Below are 12,204 nucleotides of genomic sequence, written 5' to 3'. Positions count from 1 at the left end.
CCCCCCCCCCCCCCCCCCCCCCCCCCCCACACAGAAATACCTTGTCTCAAAAAACAAACAAAACTATATAATTTACATTGTGTGTGTGTGTGTGTGTGTGATTGGCTGGTGTTTTCCTTCTACCATGTGGGTCCACAGCATTGAACTTGGGTTTTACATACTGAGACATCTTGTTGGGCCCTGTATTTTTTAGTTGACTTTTAAAAATGTCATTTTATAATGTAGCAACAGCCGCCTCCTCCTCTTCCTCCTCTGTTCTTTTTCTTCTTCCTCTTTTCTCCATTTTTCAGGCTATTACTTCTGTGGCAAGGAAAATTAGAACTTGGATCTGTCAGAGATGAAAATTTCCCTTCGGCTTCCTGTTCTTGGCTCCTCCAGGCCTGTGGCAGGGTCTCAGCACAGGGCAGAAGCCCTGTCTCCCGTTGCCCACAGACAACTGTCTGTAGCATACAGCTCCTATAGAAGTGCAGTGACCCACGTGAAGACACTCAGGGGCTGAGTGGCAGGAGGGTGCTTACCCAGAGACCCTGGTTTCGGTGGCCTCTCTGCTGCACATTAGGTTTGTGAGTTCACACCTAGATGCCTGAGAGCCTTATGCCTTCAGCCAACAGGGAAGAAGCGGCTGAAGCAGAGATTCAGCAGGGCCCCTCTGCCTCTTCCCTGCTCTCGAGCTGTGGCTCAGAGAAGGGGAGAGAACAGAGACCGAACCCAGGATCAGGAAATTGCTAAGCTCAATTTGACTTCACATTTCCCACAGTGCTCCAGCTGGAACCAGCTCCTAGCTTCAGAAATTTGCCATTTACATGAAAGTAGATTTTCACAGGGCTACGTGGCACTTTTGTGAGAAACTTGACAGATGGGTGGTTGTCTGCTGGCCTCAGTTTAGGTGACAGTTCACTGTAGCAAATGGCAGCACTACTCCCTTGCTGTTAATGACCCCGAGAAACAGGAACTGGGCTTCCCCCACTTAGGGGAGCTGCCCTCTCAGGTGAAGGGGATACAGTCACCCCTTGACAACCCACCTAGGGTGCTGCTTCCTCTGCAGTTCAGAGAAGCTTGGGAGAGCGTCCAAGCTATCCTTGAATGGCTGGTGACAGAGTGCTGGGAAGGCAGTTCAGTGAGGAATGACCACACCCATGTTCTTTTGCTAATACAATTTTTCAGTTTACAGCCAGGCCCTCAGCGCAGCACCCTCCCTTACGGTGTGTGTGTGCCACTCATGGTGGACTCCTAGGTCAGAAGTTGCCAGAAACCACTCTACTCTCAAGTTCTCCACAATGATGATACCTTGGTGACCCAAAGAAGCTCCTGGGTGTGCGGCACACCTGCAGGTCGGCTAATCCCAAGAACCGCCTTTTTGTTCTATCTTAAGGAGACAGAATCCAGCCTCACCATCAATGATTACAGTTTTTAGAGCTGTCTACGCAGATTCGCCTTTAAATTCTCAATGTCTCTAATATCATTCATCCTCCAAAGTATGCAGAATTAAAAAAATCAGTGAAACTAATACTTGTCTTACCCTGTTGCATATGCCTTTTGTGGTGGCCTTGGACTTGGGAACAGACTGTGGTGCCCAAGTCACCCAGTCAATTAGCTCTGAGCAGACAGGCAGAGGGAGGACTGGGGAGGAGGCTCCGCCCAGCATGTGCAAGGCCCTGGATCTGATCCCCAACACTGAAAAGAAGTGAAAGCCCATACTCAGGCAGGGTGGTACATACCTAGAACCCTAGCATTTGGTAGAGACAGGGTGACTAGGAGTTTCAAAGCCATCTTTAATTCCAAGTGAGACCACCCTAAACTACTGGAGACCCTGTCTCAAAAATTGATCAAAATCCCTCTAAACAGGCTGGAGAGATGGCTTAGCAGTTAAGAGCACTGGCTGCTCCTCCAGTGGTCTTCAGTTCAATTCTCAGCAACTACATGGTGGCTCACAACCATCTGTAATGGGATCTGATGGCCCCTTTTGGTGTCTGAAGACACCTACAGTGTGCTCATATAAAAAAAATATTTTTAAAAAATCCCTCTGAACAACACAAATCCGACCTGGTAGAGCTCTGCAACTGTTTTGGCCTGGGGGACTTGGCAAGAAATCTCCAGAGCTCTCTCAGCCCTTACTAGCTGCCCACTCCTGTGACAGCCTCAGAAGCCAGGGGCTTATCTCAGCAAAGCCGCAGGCAGGATGCTCACAGCCTGCTGGGCCTGGGCCCTCAGTTCCTCGATGGTCACCATCCTGTCATCGACCACCCAGGTAGCTTGCTTCCTCAGAATGGTCCAAAGCCAAACAAGGCAGCGCTGGAAAAGCCACGTGTCTTCTTAACCAAATCTCCAGTGACCGGCCACCCATCCCCCACCGCAATCTACAGGCAAATCCATGAGCTAAAGGGAGGGAAGAACTTGGGGCTCTCTGCGCTGTTTGCACATGTGTAAATGGGTGTACGTAAATAGACAAACACACCGGAAGACCATGGATGGTGTTCCTCTCAGCAACTCTTCATGCTCCTTCGTTTGTTCATTCATTCACAGGGCCTCACTACGTAGCTCTGGCTGTCCCTACTTCTGTCTCTACCTCTCTACTGCTGGGATTACAGCTGCCTGTTGCCATGCCCAGGCTTTTGAGTGCTGCAGTTCACCGGTACCTGAAAAACGATTATCTGTGACTAACGCTAAAACCACCACAGATATAAATGGAAAGTCAAATTAAAATATGGGCAACTACATGGAGCAAATAATAAAATGTCATTAAAAAACAAGTCCTAACCAAGGCATTAAAAAATAATCACTCCATGGTAGACATAACTGCTCAAGAGTCGAAGGCCTGCCTCGAAAGCCTTGGAGTTCAATCCTAGAAGCCATGGCTGCTCTCCTGCCCCACCCTCACACTTGTGCCTCAGCGTGTGTGCACACACACACAAATAAGAACTTAGAGGGCAGTGGTGGCGCACGCCTTTAATCCCAGCACTTGGGAGGCAGAGGCAGGTGGATTTCTGAGTTCGAGGCTAGCCTTGTCTACAGAGTGAGTTCCAGGACATCCTGGGCTATACGGAGAAACCCTGTCTTGAAAAACAAACAAATAAGAACTTAGAAAAAAAGGAAAGAAAAAAAAAAGAAAGCCAGTCAGCCTAGTACAGCCAAGAGCAGTGGCCTTTAATCCCAGCCCTTGGGGGCAGAGGTTAGGCTAACCAGGCTGGTCTACAGAGCGAGTTTTGGGACAGTCAGATAGCAAGACCCTGTCTTAAATCTCTCCAATACCCCCTCAAAAAAATAGAAACTCAAGCTTGAAGAGATAATAAATGTAAACGGCCAATAAAACCAGTAAGAAATTTTGATTTCACCAGTATTCCAACATGCTAAAAGACATGCCCTTTTCTTGAGAATAACCAGGTACAGCTGGAACCCCACCAAGGTTGAGAACACAGCTCGGAGGGAGAGTTCTGGCCTAGTATGTTCCCAGGGCCCCGGATTTGACATCAGCACAGATCACAACAGGCCCTTCAATGCTGCCCTGAACAGCCTGCTCCTTCTTGGGTGACATCAGGGGCCTTAAAACCATGCTTCCCTTGGTTGCTAAGGTATTCTTTTTATTTTTTTTCGAGACAGGGTTTCTCTGTGTAGCCCTGGCTGTCCTCAAACTCAAGAAATTCCCCTGCCTCTGCCTCCCAAGTGCTGGGATTAAAGGCGTGCGCCACCACCGCCTGGCTGCTGAGGTGTTCTTAATCTCTTAGGAATTTGAACACAGTGCAAGGAGCAAGTTAGCCGGGTAAATAAACACCCCACAGAACTGTCTCCATCCTGCCAGAGGCATTGTGTGGACCAGTCATCTGTAAGACAGACAGAAGCAGTGAGATTCTTCTCGTGGACGGGCTGCTGTGGGAAGGACGTGGGCTCATGTGCATACTTGCGAGGCTGCCATACTGGCACTAGTGGCCCTCACTGTCTGGGGGATAGGGTTTCCCTGAACTTTAAGCGCCACAGACTCAGCTAAGAAGGGCTGGCCAGCAAGCCCCAGAAACCCTGCTCCCACCCAAGAAGCTGCCGTGCTTCTGTATTCTCACACCTGGCCTTTTTGGGTGGTGATTGTGTGGTATCCCCAGCTCCTGAATGGGGGAAACAATTGTCTTACAATTTTTCAAAATATGTTAATTCCACAATTAAGAGTTAGAGAAACAAAATTATAAACCCCACAAAAGGAAGAGTGCCTATGTTACTGTTTCACTGCATATTTAGTTAACTGCTTTGGCAACAAAGAAACCAAACTTGTGGAACAAAGCAGGTTATTAAATACTCTGTTTATTGATCTGCATTTGTGAGGACACAAACATCGCACACAGTAGAAAGAATAAAAAACATATCAGGGCCGTATCCTTAACCAGGAGCCAACAGCAGTCCAGCAGTGAGACCCGGCCTCTATGGCATCAACTGTTCCACCAAGCTCAGGAGCCTGTGGAAGGGCAGCTTCTGCCCCTGCCTCCTTCCACTCTTCCCAGGTTCTCTGGCTCCTCAAGCAGCAGGGGGAAAGCCCTTATTTGGGACTTATTTCCAGAATGAAGTTCCAGGTTCTCCCCCCACTTAAAATTTACCGTGGAGTCAATGATTCAGTCAGGCCTGCTGTTGGCTTGTGTTTCTTGGTTGGGTTACCTTAATGTCACTAGGACTCCTATGACCCCACCACTGAGATTTGCCGAGAAGCAGTTTCAGGTAGGTCTGCTATTGCTTTAGATGTCTATAGAGTTGACAAGCCAGAGTGGATTAGAACTGCTGTAGGATTTCCCTGCCGTTATGTGATGTCCTCTGTTCTCTTTATTCTTGATAGGTGCATAGATAGCCTGACTTCAAATTCTTTCTACAGAAACATGTCTGGTTCCAGATAACCAATCAAGAGCCAATGAATGACTGGCCAGTTCCTCAGGTGAAGTTGGTGAGTTACAGGAAGCTGCTTGCTGGTGAGCCAATCTCGAGGTGACTCCCGAGTCTTCCATACAGGAAGGAAGGAGGCAGTGGTGGGCTTCATTCAGCTTGCTTAGGAGAGCCCTGGCCTGCAACTCCGTGGCTTTCTCAAAGTTAGAAAACGGAGCTGTTTCCACAGCATGCTGTAATCAAGACCCACTTGGTCCTCACTAACATTTGCACGCAGCTGTCACGTGACCCCAATCCTGTCCTGCTGATGCGTGCTTCACCCCAGGAACATGTGATGTTTAGGTAATCAAGTCTATGCAGGGCTACGCCTACATCAAAGCTCACAAAGCCTTCTGCAGTAAGAAAAGCCTGAAGCACATGTCAATCATCTCAAAACCGATGTTAAAACCTTACATTATACAAGGAAATAGCAGCATAGTATGATCAATGTCAAAACCAACAGAGAAAAGCACCATCCTCTACTCCCCTTGGTTGCTCACCCAGGGTCTCAAAGACCCCGAGTCTCTGAGAAATGAGAACAGCAAAGCCACATGGAGAAACTGAGTCAAGGCCAGAATTCTAGGCAAGGCAGGAAAGCTGTGGATGGAAGCAGAGAGCTGTCTGGGAAGGACTTGGAATGTGGGAACACCCCCTGAACCAGACAGCTTTGGAACCCACGCCTCCTGTCTGGATCACCCCAAAGCTCATTACAAGACAGTCGTCACTCAAGCTGAACAGGCAAGGCTCCAGGAGGGTGTACCAAACAGGAGCAGACCAAAGTGACCGTTCTTAGGGCAACACAGGACACAGAACAGGACTATTTCACAACACCTGAGGCTCCCAGGAATTGTAATTCACTGGTTCTATTTTGTCTACATTAAAAACCAGACTCAAGATTCCAGAACTTAGTTGTGAGAAGATGAGAGGAATCCAACAGCACTTTGAACGGTGATAAACGGTGCCCAAAATGGATGCTCATCGAAAATGTAGCATAAAAGTCGCAGGAAAAAAAAAATGTGAACATAGAAAACACAGAAAGAATCCAGGAAGATGATGCAGCCTGGATACAGCGCCTTTAATGTCTCTGCTGTTCACAGAAGAATCCACACCCCTCCCCTCCTCGGCCTTGTGCTGGCAGCGGGATGTGCACGAGAAAGGTGACTCTTAGAGTCAGAGAATAAAGAGGGTGGGCTCACGATCTTCACAGCTCTTCTTAGAAAGGGCACTGACAACCTAATGAGATGGCAGGGCAGAGGGTGAGGCTGTTCACACTTTCAGTCTTTGGCAGAGCCCAACCAAGGCCAAATTCACCTAGGATGCCCAATGGCTGTGGGGATTTCCACAGGATCAAGGAAGCAAACCCAAATGAACATGTTGGATTAAAAAAAAAAATAGAAACCCTTGAAAGAAAGAGCTTTGCCCTGAAAAAGGAGGGGGGAGTCTGAGGGTGGGCCAGAGGGAGGGTCCATCTGATGAGCCGTGCTGCGGCAGCAGGGCTGGCTTAGGAGTTTAGCCAAGGATGCCGGAGACACTCGGCAGCAGTGGCTCTCTTCTCGGGCATAAGCTCCAACATGGGCAGCAGGAAGTCCGTGAAGCCGGCAGCCTCCTCCTGAGACCACTCATACTTCTCCACTAGGACCTCCAGAAGACCCCAAGGCTTCAACTTGGTAATGTGTTTCAGGTCACCTGTGGGAGACAGCACAGGCTCAAACAGTCCCCACAGTCTCATGGTGTGTCCAGGCATCACCTTATAAACAACGGCTCAACCTTCCACAGCTCAACACTCTAGCAAATGCTGCCTCAAAATGAGGGAATGATTTACAAATAAAAGCTAAAAGCATGACAAATACAAAGGCGCCCACGCAGCCAGCATCCCGGCCTCGGTGCCTCGGTGGCGGCACTCTGAATGCTCACTTGAACCATTCCTTGGAACACATCTTTTCCCTTCAACAAATGGTGCTGGGAACCCACTGGACTTTGTGAGCCAGACAGACACCCTCCTACCACTGAGGTGTGCCTTCACTCTCAAGTTTCTTGGGGAACTATGTCGCCCAGACTGTCCTTGAAATCCTTTTAGGCAGCTGGGTCTAGGCCCTCTTCCCTGCCTGGATGGTTCCTAACAGCTCCCCCAAGCAACCTAAGAACTTCCACTTGAGGTGCCTGGGGGATGTTTTTCGCAGGCCATTGAACTCCACTCACACCGTGATTGACTTTGCACACAAAAAGAACCCTGAAGAAGAGCACTTTACCATTTTCCTGCTCAAGGTGTTGACTTTTCTAAGGCTGACTCGTGCTCAGGCTCCTCAGCGTATGTCACCAGCTGAGAAAAAGGGTGTGAGGCCCCAATACACAGCAGAGCAGACAGCTCTCTACATCGTGAGAGATTTGTTTTCCCTTTCAGTCTCATCTTTGATGTGTAAGAAACACAAAATCAAACACAGGTTTAAGCAGGGGTGGGACACATACCTCTAACCCACCAGCAGGAGGGCTTACATTCCAAGCCAGCCTGGAACAAATTGAAGAAACCACCAAAAAGCAAAGCAAACCCAACCCAACAGTGTGGCTGAGCTGATGAGCCTATGCTGTGTGGCACCTGCTAAGCCACAGGGTGTTTAGGGCGTCCTCCCCTGCTTTCTGCAGGATCTAGGGACCAAGGACCCGGAGAGACTTACCTTTTCCTTTTAGACATTTCATCCCTTTACTGACTGGGAAGACAGGTGGCTTTACCTTTTTTGGTGAAGAACTCCTTGGAGTATTTCCCCGCCACGATGAGCTTGCGAGGCACCTTCCCCAGCAGTTCTATGATCAGAGCGATGTGGTCTGCACATATTTCAGGAGACAACAGAGCGGGAAAAACAAAAGCAGCCTTAGACACAGCACAAAGAGCATAGTGCACACCATTCTGTAAGGCACTGCACGCCTGCTTTCTGACCTCAAGTGGAAGAACGGTCTATCTAGTGCGGGGTCGATTCCAAAGACAAACACCTCCACACCGCTCCAGGCAGAGATCTCTCCAGAGAGAGAGAGAGATCCAGTCAACCCTGGTGCGAGAGGCTCTGCTTCCTCAGATTGTGTCCCTGAGCTTTTCTACCTCCGAGAGTGAGCGAGAAGTCCTGTGACCATTTCCAACTGTGGCCAAGGGGCCTTGGAAGCCTGCCTATCAGCAGTGCAGCACGTGCCAGGTGGGCAGAGACAGAAGGGAGACAGCAGTGTCACAGTGAGGCAGTGAACAAGGCTTTCCATGAACAGCTTCAAGGATTAGCTGGGCAAAGTGAGAACAAATAAAAGCACGGTGTTCAGGGAGCCCGTGGACACAAGCGTGCTGCCTGGCTGCAGGCTTCCTAAGCGTGGAGACTCAGCCACACTGTGGTGTCACTGAGGACATAAGTCACCTTCCATATCCATGTTAACTTTCAGTTTGGTAGCAGAAAGTCCTACTCCATGTAACTGCACACTGTGTGCATTCTGTAGCTCACACTTTTGAGGAGTGTGAGTGAGTAATGCCGGGGCTGGGCTCAGGGCTCACGTGTGTCAGTCAGGCACTTGAGCAGCTCCGCCCTCAGTCTTTACTGTCTTATCCTACATGGCCTCCTGCAGGCCTGTCTGACCCCTAGTACAGACTGTCACACTTATACACATATATACACACAGACTGTCATATTTATTTCTTTATATAGACAGCTTGTCTTATTTATTTATTTTAGCTTTTTAAGAAAGGGTCTCAGTGTGAAGCCAAGGTTGGTCATGACCCTGCTGCAATCTTCCTGCCTCTGCTTCCTTAGTGCTAGGATGACATCACTGTCCCACCTAGCTGTACACAGGCCACATTTCTCCTGTTTGGGGGTCTCACGCACACCTAGAAGAATACCAAAGGCCTTTGGGGCCGACAAACGATGTCAGTTAGTGAAAAGCAAAACAGCTACACACAATCAGCTGGCAAAGGGGGCTCACCTTCATCTCGTGTGTAATCCTCCCCGGAATGAGGCTCAAACAAATAGTCCCCTGTGGCCAGTTCAAAGGCCTATGGAAGAAAGACAGCACATGAGAGCATCCGAGAAACTGACTGATGCCGCAAAGCTATTGGATTCCAAACCTAGATGACCGCTGGAAAACCTTCTACGACTGCTCCTGAGTGAGAGCTATACACAGTAAAATGGGGAAAGGAAACACGCATCATCAGTTAGTACCGATGCTGGGATCTCTCACTGGGTAAAAGCAGCCAAAGAAAAAGAGAGCACAGACCACAAAGCAGAGTGGAGCCAACAGGCAGTGGCTAACTGCTTCCTATAATACAGTCCAGCCCTCGGAGGAGTCAGGATGCTCCTTAAAACAAATGTTTAGCTGCATTCTTCTTATCAGTTCTCTGTGTGCAACGGTGGCAGCAACTTTTAGGAGTTGGTTCTGTCTTCCCACCATGTGTGTCTCGGGGTTTGGAGCCAGACTGTCAGGTGCCTTCCAGAGCTAGCTCATGGGCCTACAAGTACGACTGTTCTAGGCACCAAAAAATGGTATCTGAGATGAGTTAGATTTCACCATGATACTCTGTAGCTCGATGACACTGTCCTTTTCCAGCGCTCAGTTCTGCTCTGTGGCCAGCAGAGGGCACAGTGGGTGTCGTGGTCTGTACCTAAACCACTTGTGAGACAAGCAGCCCCATCCTGTGCTGAAATCCTAAATAGCTGGAAATGTAATCTACATTCCAGATTACACTCAGACTTTCCTGACTTTGTAGCCAAGGGTGGTCTTCAATTCTTGGCAATCCTCCTGCCTCACCAGGCATAGCAAGTCCTCGCCTCTCCTCTATAAGCCTTAATTCTCTTTGCTTACTGCTGGGACTAATTAAACAGCAATTAAAGTCTAAGTGTGTGAACCTGACACACAAGGTCCTTCACTGGTGGTGACATGTCCAGCAAGTGTGACACACACCTCCACCAGGCTGTCTTCTCTACATTTGGCCCTGAATTTGTACCTTTGGTAACAAAACACCAAGCTGGTGCTTATAGCCAGTTGAGCAGGAGTTGACTTGGAAAAGCCAGTGCCTAAGGCCACTGTGTAAAGCAAAGGCACTCGTGGAGGGACTCTGTCCACAACCTGTCTGGTCTGGGCAGTCAGGGTCTTTCTGAGCACAGAAAGCTTCAGTTCAAGCTCACAGCATAAGCGCACAGACAGCAATGGCCACTGTCTGATGCTGAAAAGCAGAGAATGTAACAAGGGGAAACTAAGTCAAGAACTAACACGCCCCAGCATAGAGCAGTGACCTGTGAATCCATTGGTACCTGGGCTTCTCACCCGACTGACCAAGACATTTGAGGAGTGGCCTAATTGCAGAGACACCAGCCTTTCAGTGGCGTCCCCAGTCTGCAAACAGGCCAAGGCTAAGAGCTCGAGGACAACAGTGATCTACCAATCCAGGCACATTAATGCCTCACAGCGACTGCTTTCAATTCACCCCAGCCCTGCCCACGGCTCCTGACACATCACCAGTGAGTGACTGTGTGTCACTCGGCTGAAGTACTGCATTAGCAGCCAGGGAAGGCAGCAGGGCTTACCATGCATGCTGTGCTCCAGATGTCAGCAGGGGTGTTGTAGCCAGATCCTATCAGGACTTCCAAAGACCGATACTGCCGTGTCTGGATATCTTCAGTGAAATGCTTGTGCTGGGTGAGTCAATGAATAGAGAACCTTAATATTCATTCATTTTAAAAAGGAAACACTAAGGCTTGCTTAATGACGGAGACCACAGTGAGCTCTGTGAAGCTCGCCTCACAAGGATCACCTAACAGCCTGTCTTACTGCTACTCCAAATTACTGAAAAAGTGAACCTTTTAGACATAAAGTTTAGACATAAAGACTTAGGAACAATACCTTATCAAGAAAATAAAAAGTTAGAGCCAGTGTGATGGCACATGCCTTCAATCCTAGCACTTGGGAGAGGCAAAGGCAGGAAGATCTCTGAGTTCTACATGGCTAATCTGGTCTACATAGTGGTTTCCAGGCCAGTCGGGGTCACAATGAGACTGTTTCAAAAAGCAAAACAAAGAAACCCAAACCAAGCAAACAAACAAAAATAAATAAATATATAAAAGTAGATAGAAAAGGTCATCGAGAGGAATCAGCAGGTAAGAGCCTGCCAGCAAGCCTAGAAGAGAGAGAGCGCACTGTCTTCTGCAGTTGTTCTCTGACCTACATGCATGTTGTAGCATACTGGGGCAAATAAAATAGAGTGGAAAAGGCAAAGTCTCTAGTCCTGCTAAGACAGGCAGCCGTCAGGCAGAAAGACAGCGTGGCTCAGGCTCTGAGGCTTGGCATGGAGGCAAGCAGGGCAGAAGCATTCCAGCCGGAGGAGCAAGTAAGCTCAGCAGCGGAAGACAAACACAGCTCATGGCTACTTTACAAACAGCAGAGGAGGAGCTGGGCCTTCAGGGACAATCACTGAAAGCACACACAACTTGGAAACAAGAGCCAGGGCTAGTAAGATGGCTCAGCAGGCACACATCCCTGGAACCCACACCCCGGGGAGGACCGACTCCAGCAGGCTGTCCCTGGACCACCCATGCACAGCATCACATCATGTCTCCAATCCCCAGCGTTCCTCCTGCTGCTGAGGGCTAGTCTTATCTCATTGTAATGCACACATAAGAGTATTTCAATTCTGTATCGTTACGGCTTGCTTTGTATCCTAGTATATTTTATATACTGGTATATTTTAGGTACTAGTTCCATGGACTACTAAGACTATTCATTGTGTCTTAGTAAACCTTCTACTTTAGGGACTAGTTCTATAGGCTAAGAATATACCTTCTGCAGGGTCTGGATGGTCCAAACTGCAGATGTCTGTCAACTGGTCAGAGTAACATACTGAAGTTCCCGACTACCGCTGTGCTGCTGTCCCGATGGGCTGTTCCCTTGGCCAGTATGAAGGGATTTTCCTTTCTACTGAACTAGTTTCAAAGTCTATTTTGTCAGATGGCAAAACTGGGACACCTACATTCTTTGTGAGTGCCCTTTGCCTGGCACACCTTTCCTCATCGCCTTACCTAAGGTCACACCTGTCTTTAATGCCGAGCAATCTTGAGGAACAAAGTGATAGTTGCTGCTGTTTGGTCCAACCTGTTCATCTCTTTTTTGTATTCTCTAAGAAATTCATGTCTGAAGCCGGGCGGTGGTGGCGCACGCCTTTAATCCCAGCACACGGGAGGCAGAGGCAGGCGAATTTCTGAGTTCGAGGCCAGCCTGGTCTACAGAGTGAGTTCCAGGACAGCCCGGGCTATACAGAGAAACCCTGTCTCGAAAAACCAAAAAAAAAAAAAA

General features: G+C 48.8%; 2 protein-coding genes across 5 annotated transcripts in view; one reads left to right on the top strand and one right to left on the bottom strand.

Moving 5' to 3' along the window:
* The window catches only part of Lhfpl5 (LHFPL tetraspan subfamily member 5), an 8,773-nt gene extending 7,444 nt beyond the window's left edge, over positions 1–1,329 (top strand). Inside the window, exon 4 of the mRNA XM_028777080.1 lies at positions 1,165–1,329. The gene's annotated coding sequence lies outside the window, so the exon portion shown is untranslated. The remainder of the gene's footprint in view (positions 1–1,164) is intronic.
* Positions 1,330–4,267: 2,938 nt separating this feature from the next.
* The window catches only part of Srpk1 (SRSF protein kinase 1), a 35,519-nt gene continuing 27,582 nt past the window's right edge, over positions 4,268–12,204 (bottom strand). The window contains exons 13-17 of one of the 4 annotated variants that reach the window (XR_003712591.1): positions 10,443–10,550; positions 8,845–8,914; positions 7,621–7,713; positions 7,143–7,300; positions 6,477–6,579 (exon numbers count right to left, since the gene is read on the bottom strand). Coding sequence is in view for 3 of the 4 variants with exons in the window: in XM_028777016.1 (XP_028632849.1) it covers positions 6,395–6,579; positions 7,621–7,713; positions 8,845–8,914; positions 10,443–10,550 (456 nt within the window). In the remaining variant the exon portion in view is untranslated. Of the gene's footprint in view, positions 7,301–7,620; positions 7,714–8,664; positions 8,769–8,844; positions 8,915–10,442; positions 10,551–12,204 lie in introns of those variants that run through there. The other 3 variants (XM_028777016.1, XM_028777017.1, XM_028777018.1) reach the window with 3 other exon arrangements.

Source organism: Grammomys surdaster, unplaced genomic scaffold, assembly GCF_004785775.1.
Source record: "Grammomys surdaster isolate TR1022 unplaced genomic scaffold, NIH_TR_1.0 277, whole genome shotgun sequence".
Lineage (NCBI taxonomy): Eukaryota > Metazoa > Chordata > Mammalia > Rodentia > Muridae > Grammomys > Grammomys surdaster.
This window is presented reverse-complemented; position numbering and strand designations above follow the sequence as displayed.